Source organism: Salvia splendens, chromosome 8 (assembly GCF_004379255.2).
Source record: "Salvia splendens isolate huo1 chromosome 8, SspV2, whole genome shotgun sequence".
Classification (NCBI taxonomy): Eukaryota; Viridiplantae; Streptophyta; class Magnoliopsida; order Lamiales; family Lamiaceae; genus Salvia; species Salvia splendens.
In genome coordinates this window covers 14,503,658-14,521,613 of record NC_056039.1, presented here as the reverse complement: position 1 = coordinate 14,521,613, position 17,956 = coordinate 14,503,658, and the positions used below count along the sequence as shown (strand labels likewise).

At 36.6% G+C, this 17,956-nt stretch overlaps 3 protein-coding genes across 3 annotated transcripts; 2 read left to right on the top strand and 1 right to left on the bottom strand.

Annotated features, from left to right (window-relative positions):
• Positions 1–205: 205 nt before the first annotated feature.
• On the top strand, positions 206–947 carry LOC121744284 (mavicyanin-like). The gene is made up of 2 exons (XM_042137768.1): positions 206–391; positions 596–947. Exons 1-2 carry the CDS (start codon positions 211–213, stop codon positions 889–891), a joined length of 477 nt encoding a protein of 158 aa, XP_041993702.1. The 5' UTR covers positions 206–210; the 3' UTR covers positions 892–947.
• A 692-nt stretch (positions 948–1,639) lies between these two features.
• Positions 1,640–2,474, bottom strand: LOC121744181 (em protein H5-like). The gene is made up of 2 exons (XM_042137628.1): positions 2,352–2,474; positions 1,640–1,956 (listed from the first exon to the last, which is right to left on the bottom strand). Exons 1-2 carry the CDS (start codon positions 2,467–2,469, stop codon positions 1,790–1,792), a joined length of 285 nt encoding a protein of 94 aa, XP_041993562.1. The 5' UTR covers positions 2,470–2,474; the 3' UTR covers positions 1,640–1,789.
• Positions 2,475–5,238: 2,764 nt separating this feature from the next.
• Positions 5,239–16,359, top strand: LOC121743568 (clathrin heavy chain 1). Its single transcript, XM_042136893.1, has 30 exons — positions 5,239–5,464; positions 5,709–5,913; positions 6,629–6,717; positions 6,802–6,880; positions 6,968–7,095; positions 8,163–8,261; positions 8,345–8,453; positions 8,578–8,657; positions 8,740–8,967; positions 9,051–9,116; positions 9,451–9,567; positions 9,753–9,950; positions 10,075–10,191; positions 10,364–10,423; positions 10,500–10,586; positions 10,746–10,829; positions 10,926–11,060; positions 11,153–11,215; positions 11,295–11,399; positions 11,580–11,692; positions 11,792–12,044; positions 12,122–12,258; positions 12,343–12,621; positions 12,706–13,708; positions 13,788–14,273; positions 14,378–14,548; positions 14,620–14,805; positions 15,032–15,154; positions 15,356–15,466; positions 15,696–16,359. The coding sequence occupies exons 1-30, from the start codon at positions 5,420–5,422 to the stop codon at positions 15,828–15,830; spliced, it is 5,091 nt and encodes a 1,696-aa protein (XP_041992827.1). The 5' UTR covers positions 5,239–5,419; the 3' UTR covers positions 15,831–16,359.
• Positions 16,360–17,956: the final 1,597 nt, after the last annotated feature.

Below are 17,956 nucleotides of genomic sequence, written 5' to 3'. Positions count from 1 at the left end.
TAAAATATGTTTCTCAAAATTATTCAAACTTGGAAAATAGTTAGATTTTGATATATAAATGCGGAATACAGTTAGACTTGGTCAAAGGAAGGTCGAGTATGAGCCTAAACTGCCGCGACCACTTTCTCCACTCTCTCTCTCAGCTCTATATATTACTATGATGAATTAGTAAATCAGAAGCAAAAGCAAAAATCTCCTAGAATGGCTTCGATGAGTTTATCATTCCCTTTGAGCGTAGTGGTAATTATCTCAATGGTGTGCATCCACAAAGTGGAGTGTGTAGAGTTGAATGTTGGAGGAGATGATGGGTGGGTTACTCCTTCATCCAAAAATCAACTCTTGTACAATGATTGGGCTTCCAAAAATAGGTTCAACGTCAACGACACCCTAAGTAAGTATATTAAAAATACTACTCCCATCATATTATTAGATATATGTATTATATTTGTTTTATGGTATTGAATTTCAGAACTCAATAGTAGTAATAATTAATAATCCATCCATTCTGACTAAAATAATTTTACAATTTAATTATAGATTATATCTTGATATTATTTTATTTAAGTAACTAAATATTGAGATTACGAAACTATAGGGTTTGTTTACAAGAAGGACTCGGTGATGGTGGTGACAGAGGAGGAATACGAGAAATGCCGGTCATCGCACCCAGTCTTCTTCGCCAACAACGGCGACACCGCTTTCGCTCTGGAGCGGCCCGGCTTGTTTTATTTCATTAGCGGCGTCTCGACCCACTGCCAGAGGGGGCTTAAGATGATCGTCAAGGTCTTGGAGCCGGACTCTCCGCCGCCCCCTCGTATGGAAAGCGCCGCCGCTGCGCTCTTCCCTGCTGCTGCATTCGTCCCTGCTTTGCTTCTTGGACTTTTGATATGATTTCCTTGATCACCTTATTATAGTTTTAGGCATGTGTTCTTTTTCTAGATTCTCACATTAATTAGGCTTTGCTTCTTTAGATTGGATTATAATTTGTTACTCTTATTAATCATTGAATATTTTCTTTAATCCTTTTATGTAATGCTTAAATACGCAAATTTGTTGATTTCTTGGAGTACCAAAATTAGCCCCTTAAATAGCATTCGTTCAGAAAATGTGTAGATCAATATTGAGCATCTGATTAGTAAGAAGCATTAATGAAAACGTTCTATACTAGTTTTTTTTTCGTTCAAAAAAATGTGTATTATCAACTTGCATTAATAAAAATATAATTAAGACCATCTCCAACCATTTAGATTAAATTAAATATAACTTCAATCCAACCAATACACACTAAACCTAATTTTTTTTAAACATTTTCTATATTATTTATTTACTGACAAAATTTAAAAAACAAACTAACTTTATTTTAGTATAAACCTAAAAATAAATATTTTTAGCCAAAAATTAAACATAGAAATGATTTTGCATTAAGTGTCTACCCCAGATTTTTGTGCACCATTAGAAATGGTATAAGGGACTAAAACTCATTCCCCAGTAGACACAAATTATGTTTATTATTATTAATAAAAAGAGGTTTCAGTCTATAAGTTGTGCGAATGTCAGTACAGGGAAGGAATAAATTAAAATAAAACATGCGAGCACATGAAATGATAGAAAATGGAAATAACTCATAACATACGCCTCTGATACACAACTATCATTATTACAAGACAACACCGAAACTAGTAGAAGCTACGGCAGCGACTGAGAAAAGAGGTGACAACTTCTACACTAACAACTTAATGTAGCTACTACAGAGACAGAGACAGAGACGATACAAAGGATATATGTAGTTCTAAGTATTCCTAGTCCTAAACTTAGACTCATCGATCTCCACTCCTTCCTCCCCGGCCCGCTCCCCACCGGACTTGTCACCAGTGCTCAGCCCTCCCTTGCGCCCCATCTCCTGGTAGCCCTCCGTCCCCAGCTGCTCCCTCCGAGTCTGCCCTCCTCGGCTTCTCCCTACATTTCCCATTTCATATTAATATATCGGCTCTCTTATAATTGAGACAAAATTTATCAGTAAAATGCTTCAAGAAATAACGTTTAATGTGTTTAAATAAATAGATAAAAAATTAAAATAAATAGATAACAAAAAGTAGAGAGAAAAAAAGTGTTACCGTATATAAAAATAACTCAATTATGAGAACTTTTCAATAAAAAAAAAAAGAACGGCCAAAATACTTAAGAAATAAACGTTTAGCGTGTTAAAATAAAAAAATAAAAAAATAAGAGAGAGAACCATTTATAAAAATGATTCATTCAGTTATAAAAGAACTTTTCAAAATAAAAAAAATAACTCAAACTCTAAGTGACCCGAGTAACTAATTAGGAATATAATTTATATTTAATTAAACCTTCAGCAAGGTGCTCCTGGGCCTCGAGGCTTTTGCCGCCGGTGCCGCCGGGGACAACCGTCTCTCCCTGCCTGGCCTTGGCATCGAGCTCGGACCTGTCCTGTTGTTGAGACGCCATGCTAACACTTGTTCAACTCAACCTGCAATAATTTGTAGATAGTGATAGTGATAGTGATAGTGATATTTGATGGTGATGAAGGTGTGCGACGGCAGCGCCATCTTTATATAGGATAGTTGCGAGGCGGCGCCATGACGACACGTAGCTTTCACACTGAAACGTGGCGGAGGGAATGACACGGACTCTGCTGACGCACTGTTTTAACGTTTATCCCCACACCACACCACACCCCTCCAATATATGCATAATTAAATTCGGATTCTTTTTTATAGTGCATGAAATAGTATTATGTATGTCATCATCCTTGTACAACTTCTGTATGTAGCGAGTAACCAAAAACCTGCTCATATATATCTTTGAGACGTTTTTTTTAAGAGAATAAAGTAGGAAAAGAAAAATGAAGAGAGATGATGAAAGAATAAAATAAAAATATGATTGCTTTTGATGAAAAATTGAAAATGTCTCAGCTAAAATAGAACAATTTTAAAAAAATACAACTCGGCTACATGGAGGAAATGAAAGAATAAAATAAAAATATGATTGCTTTTGCCGAAAAATTGAAATGACTTAGCTAAAATAGAACAATCCAAAAAAAAATACTCCTACAACTCAGCTACATGAAGGAGTACTTACTTTCTATAATATTTGTACATGTTATATACTTCCTCCATCCCATTAAATATGCAACATTTGCTCCCTCCGTCCCATTAAATATGCAATATTTGTGAGTTAATGAAAAGAGATTAAAGTAAAAGAGAAGAAAAAGTAAAAAGAGTGTTGTTTCCATTTTTAGAAACGTTTCATTTTTAATGAGACAAATCAAAAAGGAAAAACGTTTCATTTCTAATGGGACAGATATAGTACTAAAGTACAAATATATTATATAATGTATCTAACTTTTTAATTGATAATATTAATTATTACTATCTCCGTCCCATAAAATAGATTATTTTGTATTGACATGAATTTTAATGCGTGATTAGTAAAATAAGAGAGAAGAGAAAAAATAGTTGAAATTGTGTAGTGAATGGTGGAACCCATGAATAATAAAGTAAAAGAGTACAGAAAAAATTATCATAAATAAATATGAATTATTTTTATAAGATAAATAAAAATAATAATATGATCTACTTGAAGAGGGTATAAACTACAGGTGAACACATATACAACCATCCAACTCATGTATAGAATTCGACAGCCATGCCATCAACTTTGAGACCCCAATTAACATGCACATCCCATAGAGTAATGGTTGCCTCACCCGTATGTAGATGTAATATATGTGTCTGTGGGCACTGGGCACCACCGCTTAACTAATGAGGTATGAGCATAAGTCTTATAATTATAGTATCTTTTCATGAGAAAATATTTTTTAATGAGAAAGATATTTGAGAAAATATTATATTCTTTGTCCCATAAAAATATGGATGGATGAAATGACACGGGAATTAAGATAAAATTGGTAAAGTAAGAAAGATGAGGAGAATGACAGTTAAAGTAGAGTGAGTAGATAGTGAGACCTATATTATTAAATTGATATAACTTTGCAAAAATATAATGCACATATTTTTGTGGACGGACTAAAATGGAAAAGTGTAAATATTTTTATGGGACAGAGCGAGTACTTATTTTCTATTTTAAAGAGATATTTTTATCTCTCCGCCAATAGAAAGTTGATGGATTGCTAAAATCTTTTAAGTATTATATTTGTCTTATTACTTCCTCGGAGATGCTTTAATGAGATGATGGTCTTTGTCTGTAGGTCTTTGTCAATCCAACAAATCCCCTAATCCTATATTCGTAAACTACTGCAACATAATGTGATAAACAATGGACATATCCCTTATCTTTTCTTTATATTTTTGACAGTTTTACCTAAGATGTTTTATCTTAGCCTAAATGACATACATAATAGGTTCATTTTACAAATAAAAAACGAATAGATCTTCTTGACCGAGCAAAAAAAAAAAAGTTCCGGACAAGCTAGCCTAAACAATAACTACATTAACTTCACAAATTCAACCAAATTTGACAACATGTTCTTAACGCTACAAATTTTAATAAATAATAATAACATATAAATTAGCATACACTAATCAAAACATCAAATTACATGTAAGAACCAACTCTACACATACTTACTACACATGATAAATGAGTATATGATCAAATTAACCTCATTTTGGGCAACAAAAATTCGAATCCTAGTTTTTCTATAAAATACCATAACAAAAAATATGAATATATACCAACATATCGATCATATTAGATATATATAGACAATAAAATAGCAAAAGAAAGAAGTTTTACTAAAGAAATCACCGTGAAATAGTGGGTGTTGTGTAGGAGTATATTTTTTGTTGATTTGGGTATACTTTTATTTTGTTTTTCTTTTCATAGGAGTGTTGCATGATGAAGGCCATATTTCTGTAAATTGGGTATACTTTTATTTTGTTTTTGAGGTGTTAGATTTGTTTGAATAATTCTATATTAATGTGACTAAAACACATGCTTTTTGAAAATTTATTCATGCTTTCTCTACACTTTTAGATGCTTTTGAAAATTTATTCATGCTTTCTACTCTTTTGGACTGGTAGCTTAAAAAGAATCGCCTTAAGTAGTACTTACAACTTACAGGAAGGCATACCATAACACGTTATTAAGAGTCATCGAATGTAATTGCAGGAGAATCTACTGGAGACAATCATCCTTCTCCCGTATCACAGTTTGTTTTTCTCCTCTCATCAGTTTATTTCCGACTCAGTAAAATTCCATTATCGCTCTCGCATTTCTGTGCATTTCTAATTCTACCATTTTTCTACGTACACTTATGTACTTAGCTTCTGTCTTTAGGTTGGAGGGTACGAGGGTTTCTCTTTGCTCCGCAGATCTCGAAAACATCTCCTGAAATCCGCAGCTTCGATCTCGAACCCTCGGTTCGTCTCCAGCCATGGCGGCCGCCAATGCTCCGATCACCATGAAAGAAGCCCTTACGGTAATCATTTTCCCAATGTTCTCACCCTCTCTTACTTAATTCTACTCATTGTCGCTCCGTGACTGCTAATTTCAAATGTTTTCCTCTTCTTCTCAATTTGGATGATTTTTTGCTTGATTTGAAGCTTTGTTAGTTGCAAGCTGCTGGTGATTGTTCGTTTCGTGTTTAGACTACTGGTTCCTGTTTACTTTAGTTTCAGATCTGCTGGAATGAACTTTGACTGTGTTTTATTTGGTGTTTACAGTTGACTAGCTTAGGGATCAATCCGCAGTTCATTACTTTTACAAATGTGACGATGGAATCTGATAAGTACATCTGTGTTCGTGAGACTGCTCCACAAAACAGTGTGGTGATTATCGATATGAGCATGCCATCACAACCGCTGCGGCGGCCAATTACGGCTGATTCAGCACTTATGAATCCAAATTCTAGAATATTGGCATTGAAAGGTGAACGAATTCTACTGAGCTCTTCTGATTGATTAAATCGTGTATTTCATTTCTGAAAAGTATCTCTCATGTTGCAAGCTCAGAAAAAGTTGCATTACTGACTGATTTATCTGAACAGTGAGAGCAAGATCTTAAAATAGCTTATTGGACTAGATATGGGCTACGAAAAGAAATTTCTACTATAAAGTTTTATTTTGACTATTCATGTATTCAAATGAGATAAACAACTGGGAATATTCTAGAGATTGGAAATGAAAAAAGAATGGTTAACAAGGAAATGTATTGGACTTAGACTCTTAGAGCCACCAAAGAATAGTGTAGACATGCTTGAGGAAACATTGCTGAGAATCTGATTCAGGAAAAATATCCTAGGAATGACAAGGCCGTGATTTGAAGATGTCTCTTTCCTAGTTATGTTTAAGCTTTCAGAATTGATTAACGAACAATTAATTTAAGCTGGTCTGTTCTTTAAGAATTCTTGTTAAAATGATGGATCCCTCGAACTGTTTTGCCTTTTCTGCACGATTGTCGTGGAACAATATACTGCCCCTTTCCCATTGACAAATATAAGTTTCGTTTTAGAAATCATCAGGATTAACATATCGTATTTTGTTACACATTATTGCTGATCAGAAACAATTTACTGAGTAAAGGATGATCAACTCTGCTTGCTTTTATTGTGATCTTACTGAAAAGACTAGTTTCCTTGATGAAGCTCAACTTCCTGGAACCACTCAAGATCACCTACAAATATTTAACATTGAGGCAAAAGCAAAGATGAAGTCCCATCAGATGCCTGAGCAGGTATACATATATTCTTCAGATATGAGCATAAAATTGAAGGATGGATCAACAAATGCTGCAGTATTTTAATATGCTTTGTGGCAGGTTGTGTTTTGGAAGTGGCTAACTCCTAAGATGTTGGGTTTAGTCACGCAGTCCTCAGTTTATCACTGGTCAATTGAAGGTGATATACCATCACTTTTTTCCTTCTTTTTTTCCCGCACTCGGCACTACCTTCCTTCTTGAAATTCTTCCATCTTGCTATGAATAGGTGATTCGGAACCTGTAAAGATGTTCGATAGAACTGCAAATTTAGCAAACAACCAGATAATCAATTATAAATGTGATCCTTCTGAAAAGTGGTTGGTTTTGATTGGGATTGCTCCTGGTTCGCCTGAGGTGCGTTTTAACTGTTTTTTTCTTGTGTCATTTGCAATTACAAGATATTAATAATACTAATATTTATGATGCCAATATCGTATGCATAAAAGCTATTTTCTAAGTTGTTTTATAACGGTTTCATCAATTAACTATTTCTCTATGGCCTTTTGCCATAACAGTTAGAATAACTGTAACTGATATGTAAACTTGTTTGTTTTAATATCTCTAGATCTAGTATCATTTTTATGAATAATTCTTCGAAGTGAGCATGGTATGTTTTGCATAGCGTCAGCATTGTTTGCCAATTTTCTAATGCTTTATTTGAATATGCTGATTGATAGAACATAATAGAGTTCGTACGTACCACCTGTAATAATCGCAAGTACGAGCCACTGCATTTTCTGATATATAATACCTCCCTTTGTCCCATTAGATATTTAGAGTCGAGTCGTATTCATTTTGGGGCCGTCCCACTACCGTTGAGTCATTTCCCTTTATGGCAAAAGTTAACACACTTAATCTCTCTCTTACTTAGTCTCTCTTCAACAGTTCAACTATCTATTTATTCTCTCTTCAGTTAACACTTACCACTTATATTCTCTCTCGTATTTTATTCGCACTCCACTTAACTCACTAAACATTTATTCCTTAATCTTCGACTAAAGTATTCCGTGAATGAGGCAATGAACACACTTCTGGTCTATTATTCCTTACGAAGTTTTGATATGCAAATGTATCTAAGTCTATTATGACTTAAGGAAGTTCTTACATGCAAATGTATTGAGTTACTTTTATGTGTTGATGTATTGTGCAGCATTGATTATTTTGAGTGCAGTATCAATATATGGCTGAATAAACCATTTCAGTAGATACAATATTTTTATCTAATGTTCGTGCAATATACATCTATTAAATGACATTGCAACACTGGAGGCACTTACATTCTTTCCAGGCAGAGTTTGATATATTGATTTTCTGATTTTGTGCCATGAATATATTTTTTAGCATCTGTAACTGAAGTATAGCAATGCACGCCTTTTTCATTTTACTTCCATAATCTTACTAAGATGAAATACTTTCTTCAGCGGCCTCAATTGGTCAAAGGAAATATGCAGCTGTTTTCCGTGGATCAGCAAAGAAGTCAAGCTCTTGAAGCTCATGCTGCATCATTTGCTTCTTTCAAAGTAATGTGTTCCTTCTCCAGGTGTGATGCTCTTATGCTGTTTCTGTCTTCAATATCTTACTTCTTACATTGTTTCTTGAGCAGGTAGCTGGGAATGATAAGGACTCCATCCTTATTTCTTTTGCCTCAAAAAGCTCTAATGCGGGTCAGGTGACATCGAAGTTGCATGTTATTGAGCTTGGTGCTCAGCCAGGTAGATACATATTTCATAATTCTTTTCTAGTATATATTAAAAACCTGTGTAGGATACAATAGGCCTAGCAGTCTCTTACCGGCTTCACTTGCGGTATTTGCTTAATTAAAGTTTGCATGTGTAGGAAAACCATCTTTTACTAAAAAACAAGCAGATCTGTTCTTCCCTCCAGACTTCGCTGACGATTTTCCAGTAGCCATGCAGGTTTTTTGTCTTCTTGGGTATGTCTATTTTGTGGTCTATTCTTCATATCTCATACTGTTCCTTTGTTATTTTGTTTACCCAGATATCAAATAAGTATGGCCTCATATATGTGATTACGAAGCTCGGATTACTCTTTGTATATGATCTAGAAACTGCCACAGCAGTATACAGAAATAGAATTAGTCCAGATCCCATTTTTCTGACATCAGAAGCTTCATCTATTGGAGGTTTTTATGCGATTAATAGGCGAGGGCAGGTGTTACTTGCTACAGTAAATGAAGCAACTATTGTGCCTTTTGTCAGTGGCCAAGTATGTTTGTTGACTTTTGCGGTTTTTTTTCTTTTTTCTTTTCTTTTTCACTGAACACATTCAATCTTCAACAATTGTTGCAGTTAAACAATCTGGAGCTTGCCGTCAATCTAGCTAAAAGAGGAAACCTCCCTGGCGCTGAGAATTTGGTAAGTCGATCTTGGCTGCAGATGTCCCTTTACACATAGTGGAAGAATCTTGTTAGTAAATGTTTAATTGTTACTGTTAATTACAGCTATAGTAAACATGTGAATCACTTATTCTCTTACCTTTTTTGTTTATAAAAGAACAAGCATGTATAATGATTTCATTCTCACTGTATGAAATGCATGTCACTTCTGGGGTATTTTGGTGGTGATGATGATTTACAACATACCATTTGAAAAGTGCTCAACTTTTTAGCCCTTTAGACTGTCTCTGGTTTTAGTTCAAGGACACTGATAACACATATTGTACCTGTTGTTTATCATAAAAATACTTTAGGTTGTCCAGCGTTTCCAAGAATTATTTGCTCAGACCAAGTATAAGGAGGCTGCAGAGCTGGCTGCCGAATCCCCCCAAGGCATCCTCCGGACACCTGAAACTGTTTCCAAATTTCAGGTATTTCTTGACTTTTCAATATTAGATATCTTTATCAGCATCATATATGTGGCCAGTGAGGGTGTAATTCCCCATACCATCAATCTCCACTAATAATTATGTTAGCACTGATCTGTAATGAAAACTTGCCTGTTTTCTATTGTGTGGTGATTATTAATTAGCATAATATTTTTTCATATATTCAGAGTGTTCCTGTTCAAGCTGGGCAGACCCCACCATTGCTGCAGTATTTTGGAACTCTGTTGACTAAAGGAAAGCTTAATGCATTTGAGTCTCTTGAGTTATCTCGTCTTGTTGTCAACCAAAACAAAAAGAATTTATTAGAGAACTGGTTGGCTGAAGACAAACTGGAGTGTAGTGAGGAACTGGGAGACCTTGTAAAGGTCAGATCTAGCCTAAGTTTGAAACAATGGCTTCCTTCGTATTATATTAATTCTCAGCATTCTGTCTGAGATCCCACATTCTGTTGCATTGTATGAACTTGTTTCTTCCTTCTCTGTTTTGTAGACGGTTGACAATGACCTTGCCCTGAAGATATTTATCAAAGCTAGAGTTACACCAAAAGTTGTTGCAGCATTTGCTGAGCGTCAAGAGTTTGACAAAATATTGATATACTCAAAGCAGGTAATGTGCATGATCAGTGTTGGTATATGAATATTGTACCCCTTTCATATATCTTACCCTGGATTATAGTGATGTTTGTTGAGGTGTTTTTGTTTCATTTTTGTCATTATCCTTCTGATGTTATATAATTTAAGGGATTATTGAATAAAAAAATATATTTGTCGTGGAACAGGTTGGCTATACTCCTGATTACCTGTTCCTTCTGCAAACAATTCTCCGGTCTAATCCACAGGTACTTTTGGATCCTAGTATAGCAAACTCATCTTTCTAACTGTGAAGTTGTAATGATTTCTTTTTGCTGTGTGAAGGGAGCTGTTAATTTTGCCCTTATGATGTCTCAAATGGAGGGAGGATGCCCTGTTGATTACAACACCATTACCGATCTATTTCTTCAGGTTTGAGTTCTGTTCTCATCTTGTCTGATAAAATGTGTATTTTAACAGCCTGACTTCTTGGTTAGTGTTTTTCATTTTTTACGTTTATAATTCTTTATAACATGTCAAAGGTTTGAGACAGCTGATTGAGCTTCTTTCTTCATTAACTATTTTCTTCAGCGGAATATGATTCGTGAAGCAACTGCATTTCTGTTGGATGTCTTGAAACCAAATCTACCAGAGCATGCACACCTGCAAACTAAGGTCAATCATTACTCTTCTAATCCTTTGTGGAGCTATTGTCATTCATGATCACCTTGGTAGATGTAATCATGATTTCCTATATCCTATTCATTTCAGGTCCTCGAAATCAATCTTGTGACGTTTCCTAATGTGGCTGATGCTATATTGGCGAATGGGATGTTTAGTCATTATGACAGACCACGCGTTGCACAACTCTGTGAGAAAGCAGGGCTATACGTGCGAGCGCTTCAGGTAAAATATCTTCATATTACTGTGGAATGTGGATTTGCATCTTCATATTCATTTTTCCAAAATTTTGATCAAACATTATTATGTGTCTGCAGCATTATTCGGAGCTGCCTGATATTAAGCGTGTCATTGTTAATACTCATGCGATTGAGCCACAGGTTATGAAATTGAAAACCTGCTTACATCTATCTCATTCCCTAAATGGGTATTCAATGCTTAATAATGTATGCATTTCAGGCACTTGTGGAATTCTTCGGTACTCTTTCCAAAGAATGGGCACTAGAGTGCATGAAAGATCTTCTACTTGTCAATTTAAGAGGAAACCTTCAGATTATTGTCCAGGTATGAATGTTAGCTCTATAGTGAAGTATTTATAATATTTAAGAGTATGGTGTCCAAGAATTCTTTTGCTTACATGTCTAGATATTATTTTGGAGACCATTCTCTTGGAAAATGTGGGACTAAGAATACATTTTCCTTGTTTGTTGGTTTCCTGGATCTGATTATTCATTGTTTATTTAGACTGCTAAAGAGTACTGTGAACAATTGGGAGTTGAAGCATGCATAAAGCTATTTGAGCAGTTCAAGTCCTATGAAGGATTATATTTCTTCTTGGGGTCGTACTTGAGCTCCAGGTGATATTTTGATAGCCATTTCATGCAAATTACAAAGGAATGGTCTCTATCCATGGTACTGAATTGCTTGTTATCGTGCTAATTATTCATCTCTGGCAGTGAGGATCCTGACATTCATTTCAAGTACATTGAAGCAGCTGCCAAGACTGGACAGATTAAAGAGGTCGAGCGTGTTACAAGAGAATCAAATTTCTATGATCCTGAAAAGGCTAAGAACTTTTTAATGGAAGCAAAACTTCCTGATGCTCGGCCTCTGATCAATGTGTGCGACCGCTTTGGTTTTGTTCCTGACCTCACGCATTACTTGTACACCAACAACATGCTCCGTTACATTGAAGGATATGTGCAGAAGGTATTATATTTTTTATCAATGTTTTTTACCACTCTGAAAAATCCATTTTTCGTGAACTAATTGTTCTCTTGTGATAGGTTAATCCAGGAAATGCTCCACTAGTTGTTGGGCAGCTCCTAGATGATGAGTGCCCTGAAGATTTCATTAAAGGCCTTATTTTGTCTGTCCGTTCGCTGCTTCCAGTTGAGCCTCTGGTGGAGGAGTGTGAAAAAAGGTATCTTGTATGTTTTCATGTGTTCTCTTAAAGGATTCTTGTTTTTTGAATTGTTATAAATTATATGTGGTGTGTGGGGTGCAGGAACCGACTTCGCCTGCTTACTCAATTTCTGGAGCATCTTGTAAGTGAAGGAAGCCAAGATGTGCATGTCCACAATGCTCTGGGTAAAATCATTATTGATAGCAACAACAATCCAGAGCACTTTCTCACAACAAACCCGTACTATGATTCACGTGTTGTGGGTAAATACTGTGAGAAGCGTGATCCCACCCTTGCTGTTGTCGCATACCGGAGGGAACAATGTGATGATGAACTTATTAACGTGACTAATAAGAATTCATTGTTCAAGCTGCAGGCCAGGTTTATTATTAGTGTAGATTTAGTGCCATGTATTTTTAGTTTCAAATATTATGTAGTATATGAACCTTAGTTTTATAACTGTAGGTATGTAGTTGAGAGGATGGATGGTGATCTCTGGGCCAAAGTTCTTGATCCAGAAAATGAATTTAGAAGGCTGCTCATTGACCAAGTTGTATCCACTGCTTTACCAGAAAGCAAAAGCCCCGAGCAAGTGTCTGCAGCTGTTAAAGCGTTTATGACTGCAGATCTTCCTCATGAGCTAATTGAATTGCTTGAAAAGATTGTGCTTCAGAACTCAGCTTTCAGTGGGAACTTCAACTTGCAAAACTTGCTTATCTTGACTGCAATCAAGGCTGATCCATCTAGGGTTATGGACTATGTTAATAGACTTGATAACTTTGATGGCCCGGCGGTTGGAGAGGTGGCTGTGGATGCTCAATTGTATGAAGAAGCCTATGACATTTTCAAGAAATTTAATTTGAATGTCCAGGCTGTAAATGTGTTGTTGGATAATATTCGAGACATCAACCGTGCTGTTGAATTTGCTTACCGTGTTGAAGAAGATGCTGTCTGGAGTCAAGTGGCTAAAGCTCAACTAAGGGATGGGCTAGTGAGTGATGCAATAGAATCATTTATTCGTGCTGATGACGCAACTCAATTTTTGGAAGTCATCCGAGCTTCAGAAGATGCAGATGTTTATCATGACCTTGTGAAGTATCTTCTCATGGTCAGACAGAAAGCAAAGGAACCTAAAGTAGACAGTGAGCTTATTTATGCTTATGCCAAAATTGATAGGCTGGGTGAAATTGAAGAATTTATTCTTATGCCTAATGTGGCCAATCTGCCGAATGTTGGTGATCGCTTGTACGATGAAGCTCTATATGAGGCTGCAAAAATTATTTTTGCTTTCATATCCAATTGGGGAAAATTGGCAAGTACTTTAGTGAAATTGAAGCAATTCCAAGGTGCTGTTGATGCTGCGCGGAAAGCTAATAGCGCAAAGACATGGAAGGAAATATGCTTTGCCTGTGTTGATGCTGAGGAGTTCCGCTTGGCTCAAATTTGTGGCCTCAACATTATAGTACAGGTAACTGAATGCAGTGCACTCTGTTATATAACGTCTTTTAGTTTCATAATCAGTCTCATAATTTTTGTGGTTTTTATAGGTTGATGACCTTGAAGAAGTTAGCGAGTATTATCAGAATAGAGGATGCTTTAATGAGCTCATATCACTTATGGAGAGTGGTCTAGGATTGGAACGTGCACATATGGGCATCTTTACAGAGCTGGGTGTCCTTTACGCTAGATATCGCCATGAGAAACTCATGGAGCACATAAAATTGTTTTCTACTCGTCTCAATATCCCCAAACTGATTCGAGCATGTGATGAACAGCAGCACTGGCTAGAATTAACTTACTTATATGTTCAGTACGATGAGTTTGATAATGCAGCGACAACTGTGATGAATCATTCTCCAGAAGCTTGGGATCACATGCAATTCAAAGATATCATTGTCAAAGTTGCCAATGTGGAGCTATATTATAAAGCTGTGCACTTTTACTTGCAAGAGCACCCTGATCTCATCAATGATGTTCTCAATGTGCTTGCTCTTCGCGTCGATCATACCCGAGTTGTGGACATAATGAGAAAGGTGTAGATTTATTTTGGATATCTTCCTCCTATCTCGTTGCACAAATTTGTGATCGTGGTCTAAGTTTTTACCTGTTACTGATTACATTTTCTGATGTTTTTTAGGCGGGTCACCTGCGTCTTGTTAAGCCATACATGGTAGCTGTTCAAAGCAATAATGTGTCTGCCGTCAATGAAGCTCTCAACGAGATCTATGTTGAAGAAGAGGATTATGAGAGGCTACGCGAATCAATTGACTTGCATGATAACTTTGATCAAATCGGCCTTGCTCAAAAGGTGATTGTGTTCCACATCATAATTATTGGCTTTTAGATATTTATATTTATACATTCTTCTTTACCTGGCAGATCGAGAAACATGAACTTCTTGAAATGAGACGAGTTGCTACATACATTTACAAGAAGGCAGGGAGGTGGAAGCAATCAATTGCTTTGTCAAAAAAAGACAACCTTTACAAAGATGCAATGGAGACTGCTTCACAATCTGGTGATCGTGAACTTGCAGAGGAGTTGCTTGTTTATTTCATTGAACAGGTTGAATTGGTCATTCTATCTGCACGATTTATGTTTCTACCTCTAAACAATGTCAATAACGTGTCTGTGTTTTCTTTATAGTATTCTTGTAAATATTCGTGTTATACACATGGTTATCAATATTTTGTCCTTGCGTCTATGATGATGTCCTGCCCTATTCATATTGTAACAGACTTGGTGCCCTTTAGGTTGTAGAAGATTCTAATGGTGGTTGTTGTTTTTGTAGGGTAAGAAGGAGTGTTTCGCTTCGTGCCTCTTTGTTTGCTATGATTTAATCCGCCCAGATGTTGCACTGGAACTCGCCTGGGTGAATAACATGATTGATTTTGCATTCCCGTATCTTTTACAGGTGAATCTCTCTCCTTGTCCTCCTGGTTGTTTATGCATGCCTTTAGGTGCATGTATCCTGTACAAGAGTTGGGATCTTCTTAGGAAGTTATAGAATGTTGATTGACAACTACACCTGTGGAGAACCTTAAGGTTTATGTTTTCTTTTTATCGGTGATGTGTTAGATTATAAAGGATGTACGTTCTTCATCTTCTTGTGCAGTTTATCCGGGAATACAGTGGCAAAGTTGATGAATTAGTTAAGGACAAGATTGAGGCTATGAAAGAAGAGAAGGCTAAAAAGGAAGAAGAGAAAGATGTTGTCCTGCATCAGGTATTCTATTCTCTCTTATCTGAAACAAGAACCAGGCATCGTCTAAATGTTCAAGCTGCAGGAAGAACCCTTTTGAAATGCAAATTAATTGTACTTATCATTGATTAATGGATGTTACATCTTCCATTTCCTTTTCCAGAAAAAGGAAAAAGGAAGTCTCATTTTATAATCTGACGTTAAACTACAAATTTCATGCCCTGTCACTGATTTGCTCGGTCAATTGCTGCAGAATATGTATGCGCAACTACTTCCTCTTGCTTTGCCGGCCCCTCCCATGCCAGGCATGGGAGGTCCAGGACCCATGGGTGGTATGGGCATGCCTCCGATGCCCCCATTTGGCATGCCACAAATGGGATCCTACTGATGTGTCGATTGTTCATAGCTGGACGTTTCAGTTGGTTGGAAATGGCATCCATGGCGGGGATGTCATGTTTTCATTAGCTGTCGTGTTATTTTCTCATAGCAATCGCCTGGTCTACTGGAACATTGATGGGTCAGATTATAGAGGCTGAGGTTTACTTCAAGGGGAAAGTAAATTGATTTGAAGCTGAGGCCTAGTCGAAGAAATTCATTTGATTTGGTGTTTTGTCTTGGATGGTGTGGATATATTTATATTTCTTTGTAATATTCTTTGTTAATGAGGCAATTTTTTTGCAGCTTTAGGCAAAAGCTGAGGATAATGTGTACTTTATACTACAAGCAAGTGTTCAGGAACGTGACATTTTGTACTGAATGTTCAATTTCCTTTTTCATTTTGTGGTTTAGATTTCAAATTTGTAAATTCACTCTATTGTGGCTGGTTGGCGATTCTTCCTTTGTCGAGGCTGTGTAATGTAACTAAACTTCGTTTTTCCTTTTCGATTAAGTGAATTCATTACATTTTTGGCTACTTATTTCTAGCTCTTTTGTATTTAATTCTCAGCACCAATTTGAGCATTTGGAAACTTTAGAATGTGGAAAAAAATTATACTCCCTGTTTGAACGGTTTTTTTTATAAGGTTCCTAAAAGGAGAATATTTTAATAGCAAAAATGGTAAAAATGGATTTGGGAGATGGGTTGATTGTGTGAAATATTATATACAAAAGTGAGGATACGCTCAATGTCTACATTTTCTTTTCACGTCACTATCTCTTCAATGCTTGCCAGCTTGGAGACCTTCAATTTGTATCTTTTTTAATTTAAGAGCATCTCCAATAGCGGATATCCGGTCGGACATCCGCGACGGGCGACTGGGACGTCCGCCATTGTAACGAAGCAACTCGGATACGGACGTCCCGTAAGGACGTCGGATGTCCTCGGACGCCCGGGCGACGGGCGGGCGGACGTCCGCCATTGTGGCGTGGGTCGGACGTCCGGTATTATTTTTATTTTTTTTGTTTTATTACTATGTAAATTTTTTTTCGAATCATGTATGTTTTTTTTAATGAAGTTGTTAATTTTTCCCGTTCGTATTCGTGTTAAATTTTATTTCCGTAAACATAAATTGCTTTATTTGTGAATTTGTGATTTTTTTTTATTGCGGGAAGTCCTAGTGGGAAGGGCGATGGGAAGGGCGGATTGTGCAGGGGAAGTCCTAGTGACGTGGCAGTGGGATGGGAAGTCCTAGTGACGTGGCAGGAGGTGTTTTTGGGAAGTCCTAGTGGATGTCCGAGTGGGACATCCGTGCATTGGAGATGCTCGTGGTGGTCAACCATAGCTGACGATAAACTTGGTCGGACATTGTTTAGTTATTAAAAATTAAAAAAATTATTTAAATTTTGGGATATTGATCCCTAAAATCATAAACTTTACCTAATTTTTTGTATTTTTTAAAATTATTTAAAGAGTGAACTACATCAAAAGTCCCTAACGTTTTAATTTGTGTCACTGCAAGCCCCTAACAAAAAAATATGGCCAGACAACCTAACCTTAAACATAATCACATATCATGTTTTTTCTGACTATATTGCCCTTAAGTCCTAAAAGGGCATTCCGGTCATTTCAGTGAACATTCTGACGGCCTGCATGCTACGACTTCTACTGTTCCTGACACAAGTGATGGTTGGTGATTGAACATATTGTGCAGTCATTTCGTATTCTTCACATATACACTTGGAGCGATAATTTTAAAACATTTCAAACTATTCACAATTTTGACTCTACACTTCACAATATTTCCCTCCACACCACTTCACTCCCACACTCCTACTCAGTATCTGTTGTAAACCCTCCCTTCGTCATTGAGGTCTCTTGCATGAATGGCGCCAAAACGGAAGCGAGCTGGGTCCTCCGGTGCTTCGTCCTCGCGAAATGGGTCTTGGCGTAAAAAACATCCCGCACCACCGCCATCGCCACCGCGACCACCTAGACATGTACCGGAGGTCATCGATGTGGATAAAGAAACCTGGGATGTCCGAGATCCTGAACTGGATTTTTTCTATCCCGAAGAAGAATACAGTAAGTTAGGCTTTAAAATCGCAATTTACAATTTCACTGATAGATAGTCTCAG

Excerpts from the sequence above, each read along its gene's own strand:
- LOC121744181 (XM_042137628.1), bottom strand. The coding sequence starts at position 2,469 with ATGGCGTCTCAACAACAGGACAGGTCCGAGCTCGATGCCAAGGCCAGG. Across the intron at positions 1,957-2,351 it reads CCAGGAGCACCTTGCTGAAG|GGAGAAGCCGAGGAGGGCAG; the intron begins GTTTAATTAAAT and ends TGGGAAATGTAG.
- LOC121744284 (XM_042137768.1), top strand. The coding sequence starts at position 211 with ATGAGTTTATCATTCCCTTTGAGCGTAGTGGTAATTATCTCAATGGTG. Across the intron at positions 392-595 it reads CAACGTCAACGACACCCTAA|GGTTTGTTTACAAGAAGGAC; the intron begins GTAAGTATATTA and ends ACGAAACTATAG.
- LOC121743568 (XM_042136893.1), top strand. The coding sequence starts at position 5,420 with ATGGCGGCCGCCAATGCTCCGATCACCATGAAAGAAGCCCTTACG. Across the intron at positions 8,454-8,577 it reads TGAGCTTGGTGCTCAGCCAG|GAAAACCATCTTTTACTAAA; the intron begins GTAGATACATAT and ends TTGCATGTGTAG. Across the intron at positions 13,709-13,787 it reads GCCTCAACATTATAGTACAG|GTTGATGACCTTGAAGAAGT; the intron begins GTAACTGAATGC and ends TGGTTTTTATAG.